The following is a 23,751-nucleotide window of genomic DNA, read 5'->3' on the forward strand; positions in this document are numbered from 1 at the left end:
GCTGAGGCAGGCAAGACGTCAGCCTGGGTTGGAGCAGCCCCGAGACACTGAGTGGGAATGAAGACCTCCCTTCATCCGGCTGCCGCTGTCACGGCCTCCCTACCGCCCACCTCGCCCAGGGCTAGCCAGGCCAGGGAGGGGGAGGTCCCTGGGGGCGGAGGCACAGGGCCTGGGCAGCGGAGCTGACGTCACTGCCTGCAGCTCCGGCCCCATCCTCAACTCCTTGACTCCTGCAGCTCCTCCAGACCACCAACAACTCCCCGATGAATTCGAAGCCCCAGCAGATTAAAATGCAGTCAACAAAAAAGGGCCCCCTGGCCAAGCGAGAAGAGGGAGGCCCGTCTGGAGGGCCAGCAGTGGGGGCACCCCCTCCTGGAGATGAAGCTTGCTCTCTAGGGACGGGGCAGCCGGCTTTGTCCAGCGGTCTCCAGGCACAGGTGAGTGGACTTCTCGGGCCAGTCTGGTCCCCTGACCACCTCAGGGTGGCAGTGGGAGGGTGGCTGTTCCTCTAGCCGGTGGGGGTGACAGGAGAGCTTCGGGCAGCCTGTGCTCAGCTGCCGTGTCTGCAGTTCATAGAAGGTGCCTCCCCTCCAGCTCTTGGCACGTGAGTGCTAAATGTGTGCTGGTTGTCTCTTGAGGCAGAGCATTCTTCGAACACTGTAGAAAGCCCAGTTTAGTCGGTCCTGCTTAGCATTTGGTGTCAATAATCAGAATAGAAAATTGTCAGGGGTTCCCTCTCTGAGTAAGAGTGCTTGCCGTCTGTGTCGGCGGGGGGAGTGGGGTATGTCTGTGGTGGTCCAGAAGGTTGGAAAGGCCCTGCCTTAGAGGGTCGTCCTGCATGGCAGGGGTGGAGTAGGTGGCCTTGGGCCCCGTGTCAGTGTGGTTGTCGCTCGGCATCTCCTGTTAGGTTTGTCCCCCAGTTCTGTCCCGTTCGCCCCCTCATATTGCTCCTTCCGGTGTCTTCTCCATCTGACCCCGCTTTGGAGAAGGAAACTTCTGCTTGGACCTGCCTTTCTGTTTTCTGTCCCACATTGAGCCTTTCTCTCCGTATCAGTGGGGGCAGGTGTTGGTTCCTGCTCTCCTTGTGCTTCTCAGAACGGCTCACTGTCGTCAAGTGTGACCTGCCCGCTGGGGAGGCAGGGTGGATGCCGGCTCCATCTGACAGAGAAGTGCTGTGCTCTAAGTCACACGGTAGCTGACAGCTCGGGCTAGGCTGGGACCATACCGCCTGCTGGCTTTCCTCCCGCCCCTCTTCCCGCTGCCTTGCCCCTGTGCCGCCCTGCCCTGCTCCCAGTGGGCCACTACTTTTCAAGCTCCTTCTTTCTCCCTTTCAGCCCAAGCCCAGCAGCGGGGGCCGGCGACGGGGGGGCCAGCGTCACAAAGTGAAGTCCCAGGGGGCCTGCGTGACTCCTGCCAGCGGCTGCTGAATCTCCCCTGGCCCACCCCCACCACCCAAGGGATCCATGTACTCTGGCCACTGTGCCACCAGATGGGCCAGAGCAGCTCTGACCACCACCCGTCCTCCCCCAGGCCACAGCTGGAGCCTCATCATGCTCCCCCCACCCCCATTTTCCAGGGGGGTTGTAATTTATAAGCTGAGGAAGGTGGCCAGACTTCCGGAGGACTGACCATCATCTACCTTCTTCCCTGCCTTCTTCCTTACTCACATTTTTTGTATATCTGGGCCCTTAGTTTTTATTCTTTTTATTATCTCTCTCTCTCTAGTGTGTGTGTGTGGGTGTGGGTGTGTGGGTGGGTGGGTGGGTGGGTGTGTGGTGCAGAAGTGTAGCCAGTCAGGACCCTGGCAGTCTTTCTCCTTTTATCCTCTGTGGCCACCAGCCTCCAGGAGCTGGCTGCCTGCCCATCTGTCCATCCGTCTGTGTGTTTCTGTGACAAACTTTAGGGGCTTTCAGAAGCTGAGGAGCACATCACTCCTCTGTGCTCACCCTCCTCCCCTGTGCTCACCCTCCTCCCCTGTGCTCATTCGTCTGTGCCCAGAGCCCTCTACAGAGCCGGACTCAGGGCTTAGGGGATTCATCAGTGTCTGCTGCTGCCCGAGCAGGGAGCCTTCCTTCTGGGACTAGGGGGATTTTAGCAGAATGGAGCGTGGTGGCCTCCTTTTTTCTCTCTCCTTTTTTACCCCCTTAAACCCAAAACCATGTTATGCCAAAAGCTCTTAAGTTGTAGCCTGTAGATGTGTGGAGGGGAGTGGCACTTGGATTGTAGGACCCTTCCTGCCCCTAACTCTGACCCTTGCCACTGACCCAAAGACAGCAGGTGGTTTTTTTTTTTTCTCCTTGGAGACAATCCTGTTTGCCTGGCCAGGCCAGGGCAACTCCTGCTCTGCTGATTCTGCTGAGCTGAGGCTTTGGCCCTTGAACTTTAACTCTGCATCTTGTTGGGCCCCGGGGGCACTGATGGCTGACCTGGACTCGCATCAACTCGCTCTGGGTCCTGCTCACCAGCACCACCTATTGGTGGGGATGTGTTCCTCTGAGCCAGGCCTGGGCTACAACTCCTCTTCCCTACCACAGCCCCGCCGTGTTGCCCCAGCTGGCTGCTACAGGAGCACAACAGGGAAAGGTCTGAGCCCCAGTTTTGGAGGCCCCTGTGGGGGTGTGGGGAGGTTAGGTAGGGGGTTGTGAAAAAGATTCTTCCAGGCCCAGCACAGAGCATTAAGCCCTCTGGAAGATTCACCGCCTGGGGTCCTCCAGGCCAGAGATGGCCCTGTGGGCCCCAAACGAGCCTGGCCTGAGCTGCGGACAGAAGCCCTTGGTTTAGGGTGGACTGGTGGGTAGAGATATGTTCTTCTAACCAGGGCAGACACCCAGCTGGCTGGGTCCTTCCTCAGCCTTGCCTTCTTCCCATCCCAGCCCTCTCCATTCTTCTTGCTTCTGAACTGCTGGTCCCTTCCCCTCCCCTCCTTCCAACTATTTCTAGTTACCACTGACCCATGGCCATGGACTGACCGGACCGGCACAGAAAATAAAAGTTTGTTCCAAGTTGATGGTGTCATGTTCCCGGCCCAGGCCCTCCAGGTGGAGGTGCTGCCATGGGGAATGCTGGCTGTGCCTCTCTGGAGCCCCCAGCTGTGGAGCAGGGCGGGGTCAGGAGGAGCCCAGCTTCTCCTCTCGGGCATGTGTGGCTTCAAAACCCAGGCTCCTCTGCCAGCGGTGACAGGGGCCAAGCTGCCAATCTTCTCTGACCCTCAGTTTCCTCGTCTAGAGCAAGAGGTAAGCGCCTCTGTCACGGGGGTTGTGAGGATTCGGTGAGAGAACGTACGGTGAAGCTGTGATGTGCCCAGCACATGGGAGGTGCCCAGTGAACGGTCCCCGTGCTGCTTACCGCCGCACCAGCTGCCAAGTCCATGTGGCGATAGGCAGGCTCGGAAGGAGAAACGTGGTGTTGACAAGTCTCTGTGATGTGGCTGTGCTGTTGGGTGTCGCCCTCACTTGTTTGATTTTGAAGCTACTAGATAGGAAAGAGGTGGTGTTCCATTTTTCCGGTTAGGAAACAAGCTCAGAGAGCAGTGCCTCCAGTGGGCACGTTCGTTCCTGCCCCGGCCCACGCCGCGGCCATCCGTAGGCAGCTGCTCTGCTCCTTGCCCTTTGGCCCCTGCCTGTTCCTCGGTGTGCTGTGTCCTTCTTGCTTTTTGACCTGGTTCTGCTTATAGGGGCCTCTGCCCGCTGGTGCCTTCGGAAGTGGAGGACTCTAGCATCGGGCAGCACCCCCTGCTCTCTGTCCCCGTGGACACAGGTGCTGTGGCGTCTGTGTTTCCACAGGGTTTCTCCAGGGTGGGACCTTGTTTTGCCTGAACTCTTTTGCCCCTAAGAGCATCACCGCTTTACTTTTGGAAGCTGTGGCCTCCACCCTGGCCTCTGTCCTCAGACACTCAGGAGGTTGGTCTGGATCTGTGGTCGCCAGGCCCACACCTGCTGGCAGGGGCTGACTGAATACAATGTTTTACTGTCATTAACAGGGACTCCAAAGGTCCCCTACGGGTCTCCGCCCTACCAACTCTCACTTTGGAACAAAACACCAGCCCTTTTGTAGATGATAAAGAATAAAGTTGTTCACTGATCATCTCGAATGGCCAATCCTGCCCTTTCTGTACGTGCAGCCAACATTTGTGGTGTCTTTAGTTCAGTTGGGACCCCTGTTCTGGCTTACTGAACAGAATAAGGTAACAGAATATGCCACGGTGCGGAGGGAAATGCAAGCTTGGGGATCACGGGGCGTGCTTTGGGGAAAACGGGGCGAGAGCTGCGCCCCTGAGGAGACAGTAGGACTTGGACGTGGGCAGGTGGGCAGAGGGCACACGCCCAGCCCGGAAGCACACAAGCAGAGGCACGGAGCCCTGACCGTGCGTGGCAAGTCCCAGGCACTCGTTTACTGGTGCCGTTTGGGGACATCCCCGTTGTTGAGCAGTGGCGCCAGATGCAGAGCAGGTGTTGAGTGAAGTAAGGGGAATGGAGCACGTGGTCGCTGGGGGTGAGCCCCAGGACCAGCCTTTCCTGGCGCACAGGACTGAGCAGTTAACTGGCCCGAAGCCTCAGGGCTGGATTTACGTTGCACCTGCTACTGTCTCCTGTGGTTTATCCCCAGCCCCTCCCTACCGACTTGTCCCTGCCTTTATTTTCTCAGCTGCAGTGGGGACCAGCCCTGGGTCAGGTACCGGGTACACTGGAAAGCGTGGTTGGGGACCCAACCCTGTCCCTTCAAGCGGCTTCTCGGGAGGCACTGGATCTGGGGACAGAGTTACAGGGAAGGGCCAGGACCTGTTCCCCTGAGCTGGTAGGTGCGGCTCTGCAGGGGCTCCATCCCAGCACAGGTACGAGGGGCAGATGCCTGGTTCCCTGCCAGGGGAGGATCCGCACTGAAGGCAGGCGTGGTCGGTTGTGAAGCAGGTAAGTTCTTCTGCCTTCTGCTCAGATGGCACTGAGAGATGCAGGGAAAGCTGCCCCTTCACACTGGGGTGTCTGTGAGGCCTAGTAAAGCCACCTCCCTTCTTTCTCCTGCCAGCCCCTGAGCCCAGAATCGCAGAGCAGGGCCTGCCTCAGGCCCCGTTCCAGCTAGGTTTTAGTGGAGAAGTCTGGTTTCTAAAGTTCAGGAATGAGTCTTTGGGGCATTGTTTAGGCTCAGACTTCAGATTAAAAAAAAAAACTACACACTCTATTAATCCTGGGCATAATTTATTTTATTTTTTTTTGCATAGGCATAAATTAGAATCTGGAGATAAAAAATTCAGAACCAATAGTGCAGCATTTGTGACAGGAGAGCGCAAAATGAAACCTGGTTGTCTGGGGGGGGCGGGGGGGAGGGCGGGGGCTGAGCTGGGGCCAGTGCCAAAGGCCCACAGGTGGCCTTAGGCCTCACCTTCCTTCTAGCTCCATCCCCTTGGAGCCCATTTGGGGCTCAGCCCTGTTCTTACGGCACCTGCCTGCACCGCAGCCCCCCCCACCGGCAGCCAGGTTACAAGGAACTGAAATCACCCGGTGCCCCACAGAACGGGGCTAGGAATCAAGCCCAAAGCTTTTCAGTTAAAAAACAGACCTTGAAAAATATATACATAATACAGCAGAGTCTGCTGGGTCTCAAAGCCCTCTCTTCCCCCAGCCCACACCCCTGACAGCACCCCACCCCCCCTAGAAAACGAGCCAGAAAGGAAACAATCTGAGCAAGAGCTGAGAGTCTCAAGGGAGTAGCTGAGCCCCTTACAGTCAGGTGGTGGTGGGACAAGGCCCACAGTGCGGACAGGCCTCTTCCCACCACGACACCCTGAATGTCACCATCATTCTCATTGGACCATCCCGAGAGTCTGGGGAGTACGCTGCTCCCCACCCTTTTAAGCTTACCCCAGCTGCTTATGGCCTCAAAAGGCAGGTCTGGGCTCCCTGCACCTTGGGGGAATGTGGCAAGCTTGCTCTGGGGCACAGGCATGCCCTAGCAGGAATGCGGAGCAGAGTGGGCCTCGGTCCCAACATCAGGGGAGAGAGAAAGCACTAACCCCAGCAGAGGGGGAATCCTACCGGCTGCCCCCGTGACCCCTCAGAGCCAGAGAGGCAGCCTCCCTTAGAGGCTCATAGGAGCCCGACCCTCAAGGGTATGAGAAGCCCCGTGGCCCACTCTGACCCAGAACACATACAGTGTATAGAGAGGCCTTTGGGGGACGTTAGGGGGTCAAGCTCCATAGGTTGATGGCACTAGATTTCTGGAAGAGCCCGGCTGCCCTGCACAAGCAGCTTCCTGCCTGGGGCTCGGCCCCAGCCTGCACTGTGAGCACCTTCCTCCTAGAGGACGTCACTTCCCTGCCTGGTGATAGGGGCAGCTCACCTGCCCCAGGCCCTTGCTTGTCCCACCCATGGCTTTGGCACCTGCTTCATTCACACGCCTACCAACCGCAGCTCCTTGGGTGCCAGCCCCCCATCCTGGGTAAGGGGCAGACAGGTTTCACCCACCTCTGCTGGGACGACACAGGTCCACTCACTGCCTCTCCCCCTGCCTCACGATCACCCCATGATATGCTACATATATACACCCTCCCAAGAGGGGGAAGTAGACACCCAGTGCCTGGCACAAGGAGGTCACAAAAAGGGACGCTGGAACGTGCTGTCTACCTCGAGCTGCCTAGGAAGCCCTGCATATTCTTTCTTCTCTCCATCGGGCCAGAGGTTCTTGCTCCTGGAAGTCAGTGCGCTGGTCAAGCATGTGGGGAAGGGGCAGAGGTGCTGCTCTCCCACTCCCAGAGAAGGGGGCACGTGCTGGGAGGGGCTGGCCTCCCAGCTGGCTGGCAGCAGCACAGAGAAGGCCTAGTGGGTGGGTTCCCCATGCACCCGGAAGCGGTAGATGCAGGTGTACTCGGGGTGGCCCCAGTTAGTCAAGATCCGAAGCTCCACCACCTGGTATGTGGCCATTTTAGTGTCCTGGGTAGAGAAAGAAGGTGTTAAGAGTGTCCCAAGCCCTCAGACCTCGCTGACAGGAGGGCAGAGAGGGGGACAGCCACCCCCAGGGTCCGATGCCCCCCTCCCCCACCCCTCCCGTAGGCCTCCACAGCGAACTGGACTGCAAAGCTCCTGTCTTCAGATCGTGGAGCAGAGTTTCCAGCTTGTGGGCCAAGGAGTCCCAGGGGCTTCAGAGGTCCTCCAGGGGCCATGACCCACAGCTACATAAAAATGGCCTTGTAGCTGAGGACCAGCCAGATTCATTCCAGACAGATTCACAGCAGCTCTTTATCATGGTCAAGGGACACAATCACTGTCACGGAGGATCTGATATATGCTGACGGTGGAAAAGAATCCTTTTACTCTGAATTAGGCAGAGTTTTCTTCCTCAAGTTCTTGGCAGGCCTCTGTCCTCTTTGCGCCAAAAGCCACGATTTTTGAGCTTTCGGAGCAAATGGCCCCCAGTTCGACACAACAGACACAGCGCTTTCCCGTTCCCTTCCCGTCCTCTGGCCTTCCACACAGCCGCTTTTCCTCTACTGTCTCCTAAAGGCTCGGTCAGCACACATCCCCCGGACGTCCCAGGCACTCCCATGGCTCAGTCTTTGGTCCCCTGGTGGCTGCATGGGACTGGCCCACAGGTGCCTCAGACTTGGTGGCCAAACCCACTCCTGCATTAGCCTGCCTCTTGGCACCTGGGACAGTCCTCCCCTCCACGTTCTCCACTTCTGTCCAGTCTGACACTTGCAACTGTGTATCTACCTCCTCTCCATCCTCACTCCCAACACTCTCCGCAGCCACTTCCTGACCGGTCTCGTCCACCGTTCACACGATCACATGATCTGACTACAGCGCACAGTCTTGTCACTTCTCTGCCTAAAACGTGGCAGTGCCCACCCCAGCCCCGAGGGCCAGAACTCTTTGGCCTGGTAGCCAGGCCTGCCCCTCTCCGGCCTCCCTTCCCACCACTGTCCCTTTGCCACCTCACCCAATTCTTCACCCCTAGTGTAGCTCTCAAGCCCCGGCACAGCATTCATCTGGGCTGTCAGAACATTGATTTCTTGGGGCTGCCGGGATCTGGGAGCCTAGCTCCTGGGGTGGAGACTGGCAATCTGCATTTCTAACAAGGCCCTGGGAGACTGATGCCCGTTCAGATTGAGGCCAGAAGTCTCCCTCAGAGCCCTAGCCGTGTGGCACTGCCTGAGGCTTAGGAGGAGCACCCTCTGACAACTGCCCCCGGCTCCCCGTCCAGGATGGGCCCCTCTGTGTGGATGTCTATGTGGTGCCTCTCCTGTGCCACTTGGACAGCTGTCCCTGTTCCCTGCCTCGAACTGTGGGGAGGCAGGGGCTGTGCCTATTCTTGACCTGAGCCCGCGGTGCTTGGAAACCATCTGCCGAACGGATAGGAAGCTGAATATACCATTCCGCTGGCAGAGCAGAGTCCCATACCTGAAAATAAAAGGTCTGAATGGGCTCCCCATCCTGGTCGTAGGTGAACTGGCCAAGAAGTGTCCCCTCTTGCTGCGCATCTTCATCAAATCCCTGAAAAGAGAACAAAGGATGGAGGGAAGGTCCATCCCCGGGGACAAGTGCCCCAGTCACCCGGGGAAGAATGCTCTCCCTTCCTGTTCCCACACTGGGTCCCCCGCCCCCGAGCAGATCAGCGCCAGCCTTGGTAGGACTACAGGGGCCTGAGCACTGGACGTGGGTTCTTCCAGCGCAGCCTAAGCTACCATTTCCCAGGCTGGGGCTATCCCTTCCAGATCTGCCCCCTTCCTCCCAAATAACGGTCCTGGCTCTATCCTTAGTAAAGACTCACGGTCCCGTAGCCCCTCTGACCCCCCAAAGGTAGAATACTCACAAAGATGGCAAAGTCCTTGGGGGCACTGGAGATGGTGCTGTTGGGGGACAAGGACTTGGGGACATGCTCTAAGGTGACAGCAGTGGGGCGGATGCGGGCAGAAAGGCGAACCACAGCAAAGCCCTGGGGCCCCTGGAAGGCCCAGCAGTTGCCTGGGTGCACATCTGGCTGGGGGGACGAGGAGGAAAGGAAGTCCCATCAGCACGGGGCGGGTGACAAAGACGGCCCACCCTGAGCACGGCTTTTGCTGGCTCAGGACGGGAGTCACCCAGCTATGCAGGCGACCTGCTCGGGGCCCCTGCTGCTGCCCTCACGGGTACCTACCTGGAGAATGACTCGGGGCGACTGGGAGTGGTACCACAGGGGGATGCCGAAGAGACTGAGGAGGGCCGTCTTGGTCTCATAGGTCTCAGAACATCGGGTGCTGATAACACTAGCCCCTGAGACAGGAAAGACAGGCAGTGTGGGCACCTAAAGCTGGACCCCAGCAGGGGAGGGAGGGAGACGCTGACACCTGTGCTGCACACCAGCCCAGGGAACTCGAGAGGGGACCCCTACGGCCATGTCCTCTCTCAAGGTGGGAGGGCAGATGCCCCAGGCCGTCTTCAACCTCCCCCCAACTACAGCTGTGAGCATCAGTTTCCCTGGCCAAGGATGGTATTGAGTTCATCCGGACTTCTCCGAGTTTCTTCGCTTGCCTTTGTTGTGATTTCTGCCCATCTCGAGCCCTGCCCGCCTAGCACCACGGCTGCCCGGCAGATGCCAGGGGGGCGGCCAGCACGGGACCAGGCTCTGAAAAGTGGGGAGAGCACACACACAGACCTCCTGATTCCAGAGCGTAGTCCACCATCCCGATGCGGTCCTCACTGTAGCGCTTCAGGGCCTGGTTTACGATGCGCTGCACCTGCTAAAACAGGCATCCGAGGCAGCTGCCACGAGCAGCAGACTCGTCCACCCTTGAGCCCCCACTACTGGGGGCGAGGGACCCCCGGACTGGCCCCCTCCTATCCTGCACCACACACTGGTGTCCAGCCACACGTGCCACTTAACCTAGATGCAACCCCCCCCCTGCCCCCACCAGCCCCAAAGCAAGCACCGGAGCCTCCCGCACGTGGTCTTGGGACGTACCGGGAAGCTGGCAGTGTGCGACTGTGCGGGTCTAGGACTCCCAGGGAGGAGGGCGCTGGACGAGGGGGTGAGGGTGGGGGTCGTTCCCGGGGCCCCACGGTCCTCACCTCCTCTGTCACCCCAATCACGCCTTCCCGCTGCAGCGTCAGCCCCAGGCTGGCGGCGGCCTCCCTCGCCGACTCGCCCCGCATCTCGGCCACGTGGGCGAGGATCCTGCCCTCCAGCTCCCGCAGCTGAACCTGCATGTCTTCCTGCTGAAGGAGCCCGTTGCGGGCCCCCCCGCCGCGCAGAAGGAACTGACTGATCCAGGCAGGGAACCGGGACTCCACCTGGCGACAGAAGGAAGGTCTCTGAGAGGCTCACAGGGACAGTGCTGCTGTGGCGGCTCCTGGCTGGAGTGGAGGGGGCGGGAAGAGAACACAAGCCGGGACGGGAAGGGCCAAGCACACCCCGCTAGTCCACCTGAAGGAAAGCGTTACGACCAACTCTCCGTGTTACTGATAACAAAACAGGAAGAACTGTCTACGAAAGCCAACATCTGGGCCAAGTCCAGACTCGGGGGACTAGCAGGCCACCAGGGCAAAAGGCTCTTTGCCGTACAGACTCGTAGGACAGACACTCTCAGAGGACACGGTGTTCGGCAGGGGACTTGGATGGTTCCAACTTACGTCATCCCTCACCGCCTGCAGCTGCTGGGGCAAGAGGCCCACTTGGTCTGCCACCGAGCTCTGCTTCAGGCTCAGGGCCGCCAGCTCCTGCCGCAGGCCTGCCAGCTGGCCCTCCAGTCGCCCCAGCTCCTTCATGGAGTTCTCTCGGAAGGACTCTTGGGTCATCCTACTCCCAAGGAGAGGAGAAAAGAGTAAGCCTTGGATCTCCGGTGAGGTGTGAGGCCACGCCGAGGAACACAAGGGGATCCCCCAGTTGGCTCCCGACAGAAGTGAGTGCCCAGCACCTGCACACGAATGCAAGGCCTCCGCCTAGGGACCCTGGCTGGAGAACACAGCCCCAGTGCCTTCGAATTGGCTTGCCGATCCCAACGAGCGAATTCCGATCCCGTTCCCTTCCTAAGACCAGAGCCATAATTCACTCTGCCTCGGCCTCTCCATCCTCCACACGGGTGGATGTCTGGGGCACGGAAGGCAGCCTGCACGAGTGTGTACAGAAAAGGTAGCGGGTCTACGAGTGAACCCACAGATCCCAGTTCTCTTGCGGTGCCCCCTCCCCCACCCAACCGCTCTTGCCCTTCAGATGTTCCTGAGCTAGTTTTCAGCCATCCCCTCTCTGTTCAGAACACAATCAGAACTCTGCTCCGGGGCTCTGCGCCCCAGGCCTGCCAGGGTGTGGGGTGGAGAGGTCAGGGGTAGAGCAGGCCTAGGCCGGATGGCAGTGCCCGTTACCTTTGCCACTCGGACTTCAGCTCCTGGAGTCGAGCCTCAGACTCCTGTAAGCAGGAAGAAGGCAGAAATACAACATATGCCAGGCTCAGAGCAGTCAGTCTCCCAGAGCAGGATCTATTGGAGTCTCTGTTCCAGCAGAGCCCTGCCCCAGGCTCTCCTGACTGCTCCAGCAAACATTAACCACCTCCTGGCCTAGGTCCTCATGAGAGGCTTGCCCCGTCCGCATGCTTAGGCATGCATACATTCCCTCATTCATTCAGCATCTTATACCCAGGACAACAGGCCTCTTGAAAGCCACCCTTCCTCAAACGCACCCCCGGGCATCCCTGCAAAGCATTCCTGTGCACGTGGGTTCAGCTCCAGCAGAAGTCAGGAGATGACACCCCCACCCCATCTAGTGTCTAAGCACCCTTTGGGAGAACCAAGCCGCCTCAGCCCAAGAGCAGATGTTGAACTATAGATCAGGGCCCCACTGGGGAGGCCCCAGGTGCCCCTGAGTCCACCAACCTGGGAGGCCTGGACGATTTTCTTGAAGAGGTCTTCTGAGTCTTGTTGATGTTCTGCTCTCAGGGTGACCAGCTCTTCCTGTCAGACACAGGGGAGCGTCTTGAGGATTTTACTGAGTTACGTGCAGAGGGAACTTACAACCAGTAAGAGGCAGAACTGGAGACTGAACCAGGCCCGTCTGCCTGCAAACTTCGGCTCCTGGCCTTTGTGCCACAACTGCTTCTCAAACACGCAAGACCCCCTTGATCTCTGCTGCACCCCTACTGTGCCAGGCACTCTGTGGTCTCCTGTTTCCACAGTCGGGGTTGGGAGTGCACGGGGAAACCTGAGGGTCTCCCGTTTTAGAGGAAGGAACGAAGGCTTAGAGAAGGTGAGTGACTGCCAAGTGACACGGCTGTCCCTCTCGTGTCAGGGTGTGCAGGGCCTCACCCCTCCACCCCACACACCCACGGTGTCACCCACACGCCACTCTGCTCACGCTCAGAGACCTGGATCCGAGCGGCGGTGTCCCTACGGAAGTCCTCCTTCAGGGCAGCCTCGCGGCGGCTCACCAGCCCTTCTAGAAGTGCCAGGGTGTCCTCGTGGCTCAGGCCTACATGGCCTCCCCCGCCAGCGGCCCCTTGTCGCAGCTCCAGACGTTCCAGCCGCACAGCCTCCTTCTGCCAGTTGGAGGAAAATTCGGCAGCGAGCGCTTCTAGGCGCCGCTCCAGAGAGTGTACCCGGGACAAGATGCGCTGCTCGGCCTGCTAGGGGGTGGGAGGGAAAAGCCATAGAGGTGAGGGGCCTAGGACAACAGTGCCTCCTGAAGAGAAAGGGAAGGGAATCCCAGGAACACCCAAATGTGAACTCACGCTGGCCCCGAGGACCATCCGTGCTCAGCGAGGTGAGTACCCCAGCAGGGCAAAGGGGTACCGCGAGTATGCGGCCACGTGGTGACAGAGTGCAGCACAAGGTGCCAAGGACGGGTGCGCAGGCCAGGCGGGAGGGGACACAGCGCCCTCTCCAAAGAGGGTCCAAATGGAGGAACAGGTCCAAGAAGAGGACCAGAAGAGCGGCAGGGGGCAGGGTGACCTCCCGGGCTGGAGCCAGCCCCCTTCCCTCTCTACATGTGTGCGTATGCAGGAAAGCGAGCGGCCGACAGGTTCAGCCGCCCACTTCGCTCAAGAGAACCATGGCTAGGGGCGCCTGGGTGGCTCAGTCAGTTGAACGTCTGACTTCGGCTCAGGTCATGATCTCGCAGCTGTGAGTTCCAGCCCCACGTGGGGCTCTGTGCTGACAGCTCGGAGCCTGGAGCCTGCTTCGAATTCTGTGTCTCCCTCTCTCGGCCCCTCCCCTGCTCACACTGTCTCTGTCTCTCTCTCTCTCTCAAAACAAACATTAAATTAAAAAAAAAAAAAAAAAGAGCTATGGCTAAAAGACGAAACAATTTGAAGAGACTCTCTTCTAACTGGATGGCCCACAGAGTAGGTAGAATAAGTCCTTTGGACTTGACGGTGGCCCCTGATAGCATGCCATGGATTTTGAAAACCTTGTTGGCTTAAAAACAAAAATCTTTGCCAAGAGATGGCAACTGATTTGGGACAATTTGGAGTCCTATTTAAGCCCAAACTGCTCTCCCCGTGCCTGTACCCCAAACAGCAGAGACAGGGGACAAGGCAGTCTACCAGCTAGGACACCGCCTACGGAAGCTATAAGGGCAGAGAAATCAACTGCAAATAGAGGCAAGGTGAGGACCCGTGACCCTAAGCTACTCACCTGGAAGTCTCTGGACTCCCACACGTCATGCTGCCTGCTGCCGCCCTTCGCTGCCCACCAGGAAACCATCGCAGGCTGGAAGGTCTGCAGCCCATAGGGGTAGAAATACCAGGCACCTGTACACAGGAGAGAGGGGCTTATCCAGGCCCGTGGCCATAAGCCAGAAGGCACACGCTGCTGAAGACGGCGGCCTAATCAACATGGGTTGTTAGCAGCCTGTCCCATTCTGCGAGCTGGGCTGCTGCTGGAAGGCGGTACGAGGGATGGAGGTTCCCATCATTCTCTGAGGCAGCAACTTCCACCTGACGGTCCCAGAGTATATGCTTTCTCACACTCCTCAGGAATCCCCATCTTTCTGTAAATGGCAAAACTCAGAGAACATAGCTCTAATAAAGCTAGGGATGATCCAGAGGTAGAACCAGAGGACCTGATGGTGGCTCTCAGCCAAGACTGTCCGGCAAGATCACCCAGGAAGCTCTTTGGGCGCCTGAGTGGCTCAGTCACTTAAGCGTCTGACTTCGGCTCAGGTCATGATCTCGTGGTTCATAGGTTTGAGCCCCGCATCAGGCTCTGTGCTGACAGCTCGGAACCCGGAGCCTGCTTCAGATTCTGTGTCTCCCTCTCTCTCTGCCCTCCCCCTCTCGTGTTCTGTCTAGGGTCTCACTCTCTCTCAAAAATAAACATAAAAAAAAAAAAAGAAGATCACCAGGAAGCTTAAAAATACCCAATATCTGGCCCCACTCTCTAGAAAATGAATTCACTGGTCTGGAGTATCCCTCTATAGGTGAGTCTTAAAAGCTCCCCAGAGGCGCCTGGGTGGCTCAGTCGGTTAGGCGGCCGACTTCGGCTCAGGTCACGATCTCACACTCCGTGAGTTCGAGCCCCGCGTCGGGCTCTGTGCTGACCGCTCAGAGCCTGGAGCCTGTTTCGAATCCTGTGTCTCCCTCTCTCTCTGACCCTCCCGCGTTCATGCTCTGTCTCTCTCTGTCTCAAAAATAAATAAACGTTAAAAAAAAAAAAAAAGCTCCCCAGATAACTCTAATGAGCTGCCATGGTTGAGAATCCCTGAAACAGGAGACACCTGCTAAAAGAAGGTGCTTTTGACTCAAGACAACACAAGGCTGCAGCCACAAAGACGCCTACATCTTGCTTCAGGGGCCATCTGCTTGTGATGTGTTTACTCCCGAGCTTACGCGTGTGGGGTGGGGGGTGAGGGCACCTGGCGAGCCGTATCAGCCAGTGGGTCTCCATCCCAGGGAGACCACGCTTGCCACTCAATCATTGGCCGTGAGCAGGTACAACCGGAAGCACACGCCCACCAGGCTTTCCATCAGACCCTCTGGACACACCTCACTTAATGCATTCCCTGAGCGGCCCGCTCCGCCGGCCTTTCAGGCCCTCCACACACATCGGCCCCATCAACCCTATGAGGCCACGGTGAAGCTCAAGTTAACAGAGTAACTCCTGAACAAAGCACTATATGATCGTAAAGGGTCATTATTACTTCAAGGGCGATGCCCAGTTTCCACTGGACGTGAACAAGCTGTTCTGGTAACAGCAAACAAAAAGGAAGTCAACACTTGGGAAAAATTTTCTACCTGGCTGTTAAATAAAATAAATACTAGTTGAGTAGATGCTAAACCTATAAAACCAGCTCTAAAAAAAGGTAAAGCGTGGTCTTTATAAGTTAATTATAAATTGGTACAATAATTAAAATGGAGCCTGGGGGCCATGAAGGCAACTCACGTGGAATCGTGAGACCGCAACACTGTCAGATTAGAAGCTGAACACAGGGGCGCCTGGGTGGCGCAGTCGGTTAAGCGTCCGACCTCAGCCAGGTCACGATCTCGCGGTCCGTGAGTTCGAGCCCCGCGTCGGGCTCTGGGCTGATGGCTCGGAGCCTGGAGCCTGTTTCCGATTCTGTGTCTCCCTCTCTCTCTGCCCCTCCCCCGTTCATGCTCTGTCTCTCTCTGTCCCAAAAATAAATAAACGTTGAAAAAAAAAAATTAAAAAAAAAAAAAAAAAAAGAAGCTGAACACAATATATATAAATAATGATTACAACTATGCAGAACACGTGAAAGTCCTAAGATAGAGAATGGAACACCACCAAGCATCTTGTAAGGCTCTGTGCTGACAGCGCAGAGACTATTTGGGATCCTCTTCCCCCACCCCCTCCTCTCTGCCCCTCCCCAACTCATGCTTTCTATCTCAAATAAATAAAAAAAATTTTTTTAATGGAATATCTTAGTACAAAAGGGCAGACTTCTCTTTACAACTTTATTGTTTCGATCTTGAAGATTGAACTTGATGTCGTAACAAGAATTCACTCAGACTACACCCTGATTTGGAATGCAGGGAAAATGACTACTAACAACAAGATCCCTGCTTTTTACCCCAATACTCCTGTACCAGGGCCTGTTCTGACTCAGATGGCCCCAAGGATGCTCTACTGACATGCCAGGCAGTCAAGTGCGGCCACCCAAACAGAACACAAGATCAGCGGATTGGGGCATATCCCTTCTCACCCACTGGACACCCTGCACATGCCACACAGGTCCACGAGGAGCCGGGAGGGCCAGACAGGAGTGGCCGAGAGCTTGGGACTGAGCTGCCCAGGCTCAGTCTGACTCCACTCATCCTGCCTCCTTCCGTTGCCTGTAGGCGATCACCATCCCTCTGGTTTTTGCGTGTCCGCTCAGCGCCAGCCCCCCACCCACACTGCCCTGCCCCTCTGGCTCACCAGCTCCATTTCGGCCTGGCATGCTCGCCCTACCCCTGCCCTGCAACACCGGGCAAGCTTACCATAGGTCAGGCCGGTCAGAAGCAGCAGCAGCAAGAGGAACCACAGGAATGTCTTCACGGATGAGAAGCGCCTGGGCCACAGGAGGGGACAGCAGGGGAGGAAGAGGTGTCAAAGAGCATCCAGGGCTCTATATCCCCGCTGGGAGTCTGCAGAGGCTTTCCCTGAGTGCCAAACTAGAGTTGGGAGGGGGATGCCCTGGAGCATCTCATCTTCCCAGGGCTGGACTGGACACTTTGAGAGCTTTGCCTGCAAGTCTTGGAATAACGGGGACAATGCTGACTCTGAATTTTATTGATGTGATTAAAAAAAAAAACACGGGGTCTTTGTAAAACCTGAAATTTTCATACGAACAAGTCCTCTAAGCAAGCAATTCTAGAAAAAAATACAGAACTCCTTAAACAATATTTTCCTTAAAAAAAAAAATTTTTTTTTTAACATTTATTCATTTTTTTTGAGAGACAGAGTATGAGCTGGGTAGGGGCAGAGAGAGAGGGAGACACAGAATCCGAAGCAGGCTCCAAGCTCTGAGCTGTCAGCACAGAGCCCGACGCGGGGCTCGAACTCATGGACCGTGAGATCATGACCTGAGCTGAAGCTGGACGCTTAATCGACTGAGCCGCCCAGGTGCCCCAACAATATTTTCTTGTAGAAAAATATGGAACCTTCTTTTGGTGACACGGATCCACCCTTGGCCCTCTTCTCAGCATAATCCTCAGCCAATCATCCAGCCAGGATTACGTCCAGAGGACCTTGACCTCTTGGCTCAGTCTTCTTTCCCGGCTCTGCTGGGTCAGGGACTTAGAAAATCAACCCACAGCATCACGCAGCGCCTATCCCTGGCTTCTGAACACCCAGCAGAGAACACTGGGTTCTAGACTGCCCCAGGGCCAGGAGGAAAGCTGAACTTTCCTCGGAAACACCACTTGTTGGGCCAGAGCCTGAAACCTGACCAGCCAGAGTAAGACCAGGCTGTCAGACTCAGACGTGGCTGGATGGGGGCTGGCATCTAGCAGGAAGTAGCCAAGTAACAGGAACCCATAATTTCAGAATTCTCCCTGAAAGGCTACTGGTTTGGAAGGCAACACCTGCCTCGATCCCATTATCTGTCAGGCAGAGAGGGGCTCTGGATAGTCTACTCCATGCTCACTGACTAAAACTACACGTAAACTCGAGAAAAAGAAACCTTCACAGAAAGGACATATACAGGTTTAGAAGCCTTATTGGTCCCTTCTGTCCCAGGGCTTTCTGAGTCATTGTCAAGGTGGGAGTCTCGCTCACCTGGTTAAAACGAAGACATCGAGGAGGGAGGCAGCTGTTGTCAGGCGATACCAGGTGGTGCCGACCCACCAGTAGAGGAGTCCAAACAGCCGGCCTGGAAGAGGGACCGTCAAGGCCTGAGCGTCACCCTCAGCCAGCGGCCTGCAGCTTGTGGTTTCAGAGCATTACTGTCTCCACCTGCAGCCCTCCCTGCCGCTACCCCCAATGCTGACCTGCCGGTGCACCTGTCCTCGAATCCCACCTGCCTACTCTGCCAACATTCTCCATCCTGCTCCACAGCTGCTCCTGCCCTTCCGAGTGGGAGTGTTAGAGTGTTGGCTCCTGGTTTCCAGTGGCTTATTCTAGGACGAGCTCTCCCTGCTCGTCCTATGGTCTCTCGGTGGGATGCCCAACCACAGGGAGAAGGGGGAGAAGGGGAAGAAGGGGAAGAAGGGACTGCTGTAAAGAATGGAAATAGCCGTGCACAGAGTAGCCAGCACCCACCTGGAGAAGTGACCACCATCCAGAAAAAAGAGGCTGCCCAAGAGGCTGCGTTCCTTAACCGTGAACCCGAACCACGGTGGTCAGTCTCCGAGTATCCTGCAGGGACAGAGAGGCCACGGCTCAGTCTGTCCTCCCTTTTAAGAGCCCAGAGACAGGGAGACTGCCTATTATTTATCTTCTCCTTTAGACTGTGAGCTGAGACCACGTATCATTCTCCTTCGCATCCCCAGAGCATCACCCAGGCCTGGCACCTAGCGGGTCAGTAAAGGTCTGTCAAAGGAACGCAACGGGAGGTTTCTGACATTTTATTCTCCTTGAGCTTACTGTCTTGCACCCCTCTCCTCACCAGCAATCCTTCGATCCATCGTTCCGAGCTAGACCAAAGGGGTCGAGCAGCTCCTACGTGTGAAGCGCCCCGTTAAGGCAGACACAACGGAGTCGACCATAGGCTGCTCCGACTGACAGGGACAGGGCAGTCACAGTATGTCAGGGGCCGCCCCAGGCCCGGGTTCAGGGTGCCACGGTGGCATGACCGGGGGGTGCCCAGCTGGTCTGCGCAGGGGCCTGCCAGACACCACGCTCTCTCAGGTTGGCAGGGGGGCACCTTCCCCGGGCTTCCCATCACCTCCCCCAGCAGCCCCAGAACCTGCTGGAGCGTATCCCTGAGGCGTCACCCACCTGCATAGTCATCCTCTGAAGAGTAACCTGAGGAGGACCCCAGGAAGTCCTCGGAGCCCTTGTTCTCAGAGAGCCCGTTGAGTTTGCTGCTTTCGGTGCCGCCCGTGCCTCTCCTCCTCCTCACCCGCAGATCCTCACCTGAGGAGGGAAGAACTCGGGGTTCTCCTGGGGCAGGAGGCTATCCCGGAGGGCCTCATGGGGACACCTTGAGGAGCGTTTCTGACGGACAGATGGAGCTGCCCTGAGCTTCCTCCTGAGCTCCCCGGGTCCATGGGGGGGGGGGGGGAGGGGTCTCCGGGCCTGGAGCAGCATCGTGGCCACCTCGTTGTCTGAAGTGGCCTGTGGCTCCTCTTCCGAGGGCTTCTGAGGATGGGGAGCCCTTCCTCTGGCCCGGCGGGGATTAGGAAACCACTCGTGGGGGGGGGGGGGAGGGGGGAGAGTTTGGACCTTAAATTTCCAGAGGAAGCAAAGCCTCGGGAGGCAGGTTTCAGACACTCACCCCAGTAGGGGTCGCTATGCAGCTGGTCGTCGAGGATGGAGCTCCTGGCAAGGGAGGCGGCCCGGGGGCTGCCAAAGTAGGACTCCCTGACCACCGACTCGCTGTAGTAGGACGTGTGCGTGTCGGAGGAGGGGCCCAGCTGCGGCGCTGGGGAGAGGCGCTTCATGTTGCCGGACTTCCTCTTCAAGGTCCTGTGGGAGGGGAGCCGGCAGGGGAGAGGAGGGGAGCAGGCAGGTGAGCCCATCCGGGAACAGGAAAGGGAGCCGCTCTGCCCGCCTCTGGTGAGTGGGTCAGCCTTGTTGCCAGGCAACTGACAGCTCCCAGCTGCTGACTGCGCTAACCACAGGTGCAGTCGCTGCCCCCGTTATCTCCAGATCCCACCAGCAGTGAGTGATGAAGGCAGGATTCAAATCCAGGTCTCTAACTTCAAAGCCAAAGTTTTTTGTCCCCCCACCCCCACCCCGCCGCCATGCTTCTAAGGGAGTAGCAATTTCAACCACCCACTGAAATCCCAGACCAACTCGACCTGGCCTCCCAGGGCTAGCCAAAGCCTCGTGAGCGATTATCTGGGCCTCATATCTGCAAGCGGGGCAGGATGAGGCTGGCGCCTGCTGTAGCTCATTTGCCATGCTCCTCGGACCGGGACCTCTCCTGGGCTGCCTCTGCGGGCCCCGCTGAAGCCCTGCAGAAGGTACTCCTGGGTCTGGGGAGGATGGTCGGACGGGCACATCCGTCCAGAGCAGAGAGGGCTCCTGTGAACCCAGCCCGCACTGGCGGGGTTTCTGGCCTGGCTTATTCTCGAAGCTGCCTCTCCCCACTTCCTGTTCTCTGACCGAGAGGGCAGCAGCCTGGCTTACAACAGGGGGAGAAGAGACAGCAGGGCTGGGGCCTCGCATCCTCAAAGGTGCGAATGCTCCCCCTCGGCTGGATACGGGCACCTGATCTCTGCCCAGTCAGGTGGCGACAGGACAAGGCTGTGCAGCGACCTGCCCAAGCCCTCTGCTCAGCAGGTCAGTGCTATCCGTGGGTGGCCGGGGCGGGAGGCGGGGGGTGAGACGGCAGTCCCCTACCTGAGAGGGCTGTCTTTAAACAGGGTGCTCTGGCTCCCCATCACCGAACTCCCTCCACTGCTGCTGCCGCCGTCATCATCGCCCTGGGAGTAGCGCGTGAGGCGCTGGCTTCGGCGAGACATGACGAGGTAGGATGGGGACTCTCCCCCTGAAGAGAGTCTTGGGAGAGAAAGGAAGACCAGTGAGGCCTGGCGGGGGCAGGTGTTTCAGCTCCTCCCGGCGAACAGCCTACCCCCTGCGCATTCAACACAGACAGCCCCAGAGGTGGGGACAAGGGGGCGTGTACGGAGCATCTCCCGGCACCACCCACCCTGCCGCCAGCCGGCCCTGCGTCGGGCTCACTTAGTGCCCAGGTGGCCTCTCTCACGGTGCTTTCCACACGCTCTTCTGGCTTTCGGTTTGACACGGAGCTGCCTGAGAGGCAGAACCGGACCTTCTGCAGCCTTTAGCAAGTAGCAGAGCAGGTGGAACGTGAGAGGCACGCAACAGACGCTAACTGAATGCCTTTGATCATTACTGCCCACACAGAGTCTCTAGTCGGGCCATCCCACTACGCTGCCCTCCCCCTGGAGCTGGGTGCGCGCGCCTTCCAGCTGTTTCTCTTAGAGGGGACACACTTTCTTTTCCTTGTGGCTAGACTCGTTGACTCAGGGTCCCAATCCAATGCTGACCGGAGAAGACCTTTCTGGGGTGAGCCCCACCTACATCCCGAAGGTGTCCGCATGCTGTAGCCCCTCAATGATCATTGTAGTGCAACATCAGGGCATCCTGTATGATGATAATTGTGATGACGGAATACTTTGTTAATGCCTCCTGGGTGCCCGGCTTCTTGCGCACTCATTTCTGATCCTTATGAACACGGGAGGTACCATTACCGCCACTGTGCAAGGGAGGCACCTGGGGCCCTGAGACGACCGGTGACCTTGCCCACAGTCCCCTAGCCTGTACATGACAGAGGCAGGGTTTGAGCTCAGATCGGACAGGTGGCATGGCCTGGCTCTTTCCCCCTCTACCATAACGTTTTCAAGTTGCTTTAGGAAACGTGTGTCCCCAGAGTCTTTGACGGCCCTGAATATGCACAGAACGGGTTGTCACACGACAAATATTTGTCAACAAACTAACAAAACAGGGAGGTGGAGCGGCCGTGTGGGATCACAGTCAATCCCTGCCGGAGGGAAGAAGTCACCACGTGCCGTGGGAAATCAAGGCTCTGGAACGGATACCGAGGACTCGAAGCCAAGGTGAAGAGTCGTGGCAAAAGGCGGTGTTTGACAACCCGGGGTGGGGGGATTAATCAGCCTTTCAGATGTAGAAACCCAAATTCAAAATCTCAGATTTCCCGCGTGAGGAGTCTCAATGTGGTGCCTTTGCCTGCCCATGCTACAAAGCGTTTGTTACACTTACGCCCCCACAAGAGTCCCTGGTACTTGTGACTTATTATCATTTCTCATATTCCTTATACTATTAGTTCCCTAGGTTGTGCAGTGGGTATAGGTTCTAGTGTTTCCCAACTCCAGCCTATGGAAACCAGAAGGTCTGGTTAGTCCTGCCGGAGAATTCAGAAGTCCTCTTCTGAAAAACAAGCAGCCTCATGTCTCGGTCTGACTGGCGTCTGCCCAGGTAGGATGCCCACCTGGCATCCCCCCCCCCCCTAGTTTTTAGCCAGTGTTAGTAAAGGGACCAATCGGTAGTAGCCAAAGCAGGAAGCTCGCCTGGCTCCTTTTCTGTATTCCTCTCCTTATAAGGTAATGCCACCCCCACTACTGCCCTCCCCACCTAAAAGCTCCAGATGCCCATATAGACTCCTCTTCCTCAACCCCCACCTGCTGAAGTGGACGAAGCCTTCACCCGGGGCGGTGGGGGGGTGGGGGGGCAGAAACAAAGCAACGTTTCTGCCAACTCAAGCTGCTGTTGGCAAGAATATAAATATTCAGACGGAGGGGTGGGGTGGGGAGGGGAGGGGTGGGGGGCGTGGGGAGGTGGGGGGGCTGAAAGCATCAGAAGTCGGCACCCTCCTCCACCCCACCCCAGAGGCTTCTTAGTCTTTCCTGTAGTCCTAGTATCAAAAAAAAAAAAAAAAAAAAAAAAAAAAAAAAAAATAGTTTGCAACTGAGTCCGGTTTCAGAAAATGAGAAAGGTCAGGGCTTGAATCTTCCAAAACAAAACAAGAAATGAATCTCTAGGAGCTCGAACCTTTTGCGTATCTGAATAGACCCCACCCTCACCAACACACACACACACACACACACACACACACAGAGTTAAGAAACCCTCAAACAAAACATCCCTCCCCACTTCTGTGCTGAACCACATCCCTTTTCTCAACTCCACCTTTCCCCACACCCCCCTCGGCAAACTTATATGGCAGTGTCCACCCAATCTGCAAACTCAGATCTCCGGCGACTTCCACGGGACGCTTTCACGCTACTTTCCCTCGTGGGACCTGTAAAACGCTCCAGGGGCTAACTCCCTTCTCCCTTCATTTTCCCCGCGGGCTGAACCTGCAGAGATTTTTTTTTTTTTTTTTTTTAAACTAACCACGCGCCCTCCCTGCGGCTCTGCACTAAGTCACACTCCCGCCTCCTATTTGTTTGGTTTCTTTTTTTAAGAACTGAACAAAATGGGCCTCCCTCCTATTCCCGGAGTCTGACAGGCAGAGGGCAGAGAACTGCCTGTCCCTGGAAACTGCCTGCCTGGCACGAAAACACAGGCACTGCCCTGGGCCGGTTTGAGGTAGCCCGGTTCTCGCTCCCCTCCTCTCGGGGAGGTTCTGCCCCGGGGAAGTCCCGCCTGGAGACATCCGCCCTCCGGGCTGACCAGTGGGCGGCCGGCCCCGGGGACGGGGGGCGGGCTGCGGAGATGAGTCAGGGCGGCTGGCCCCGGCACGGCGCTGGCCCTTCCCGACCGGCCCAGGGGCGTGCGCCAGGCGGGGCTGGAGCCCGGCCCGGCTTGGCCGGGAGAGGAAGAACCAGGCCTGGGCAGCTCGGCCCTGGCTGGGGCGGCCCGACGGTGACCCCGGAGTCCGGCCGGGGCCCGCGGGGAGGCGGGAAAGGCCGGCCTACCCCGCCTACCACCCTTGCCCCGCACGTCCGCCCGCCAGAGGCCTACCGCCGGCTGTTACCTGCTGCCGCGGCTGCTCCGTGCGGGGCCGGGGGCGTCCGAGGCCCGCTGCGCCGCCTGGGCGCGCCCCCTTCCCGCGTCCGAATCCTGCGAGTGGCGCTAGGCGCGGGGACCCGGGGCGCGCGGCGCGGGACGAGGCCAGCGGGCCGGAGGGCGCAGCAGACAATGAGACCCGCGCAGAACCGCGCTGCGCGAGTGGGGCCGGCCGGCGCGCGCGTGGCCGAGTGTG

The 23,751-nt window shown here is 57.7% G+C and overlaps 2 protein-coding genes across 9 annotated transcripts in view; one reads left to right on the forward strand and one right to left on the reverse strand.

The window, feature by feature from the left end:
- Positions 1-13,591, forward strand: part of GTPBP1 (GTP binding protein 1) — a 34,474-nt gene extending 20,883 nt beyond the window's left edge. For 2 of the 3 annotated variants that reach the window (XM_043562607.1, XM_043562609.1), the window contains exons 11-12: positions 237-437; positions 13,398-13,591. In XM_043562607.1, coding sequence (XP_043418542.1) covers positions 237-437; positions 13,398-13,505 — 309 coding nt within the window. In that variant the 3' untranslated portion in view covers positions 13,506-13,591. Of the gene's footprint in view, positions 1-236; positions 438-1,334; positions 4,082-13,397 lie in introns of those variants that run through there. The other variant, XM_043562608.1, reaches the window with a different exon arrangement.
- On the reverse strand, positions 5,176-23,751 carry SUN2 (Sad1 and UNC84 domain containing 2). 6 transcript variants are annotated; one of them, XM_043562601.1, is made up of 19 exons: positions 23,524-23,751; positions 21,108-21,170; positions 20,403-20,561; positions 19,333-19,523; positions 18,834-18,971; positions 18,156-18,251; positions 17,673-17,766; positions 16,394-16,464; positions 13,590-13,705; positions 12,323-12,580; positions 11,835-11,912; positions 11,328-11,371; positions 10,599-10,764; positions 10,038-10,259; positions 9,625-9,709; positions 9,127-9,242; positions 8,803-8,970; positions 8,391-8,483; positions 5,176-6,923 (listed from the first exon to the last, which is right to left on the reverse strand). In XM_043562601.1, exons 2-19 carry the CDS (start codon positions 21,146-21,148, stop codon positions 6,810-6,812), a joined length of 2,250 nt encoding a protein of 749 aa, XP_043418536.1. In that variant the 5' UTR covers positions 21,149-21,170; positions 23,524-23,751; the 3' UTR covers positions 5,176-6,809. The 6 variants fall into 6 exon arrangements, with proteins under 6 accessions (XP_043418536.1, XP_043418537.1, XP_043418540.1 ...); XM_043562602.1 differs by having other exon boundaries at positions 12,323-12,577; positions 23,524-23,749; XM_043562605.1 differs by lacking the exon at positions 21,108-21,170 and having other exon boundaries at positions 23,524-23,749.

The sequence above is a fragment of the Prionailurus bengalensis genome, chromosome B4, assembly GCF_016509475.1.
Source record: "Prionailurus bengalensis isolate Pbe53 chromosome B4, Fcat_Pben_1.1_paternal_pri, whole genome shotgun sequence".
Lineage (NCBI taxonomy): Eukaryota > Metazoa > Chordata > Mammalia > Carnivora > Felidae > Prionailurus > Prionailurus bengalensis.

Coding starts and splice junctions, on each gene's coding strand:
- SUN2 (XM_043562601.1), bottom strand. CDS start 21,148: ATGATCATTGAGGGGCTACAGCATGCGGACACCTTCGGGAT. Junction 13,706..16,393: donor TCTGACCGGCCTGACCTATG/GTAAGCTTGCCC, acceptor TCCTGTGTACAG/GTGCCTGGTATTTCTACCCC. Junction 6,924..8,390: donor TTCAGACCTTTTATTTTCAG/GTATGGGACTCT, acceptor TTCTCTACCCAG/GACACTAAAATGGCCACATA.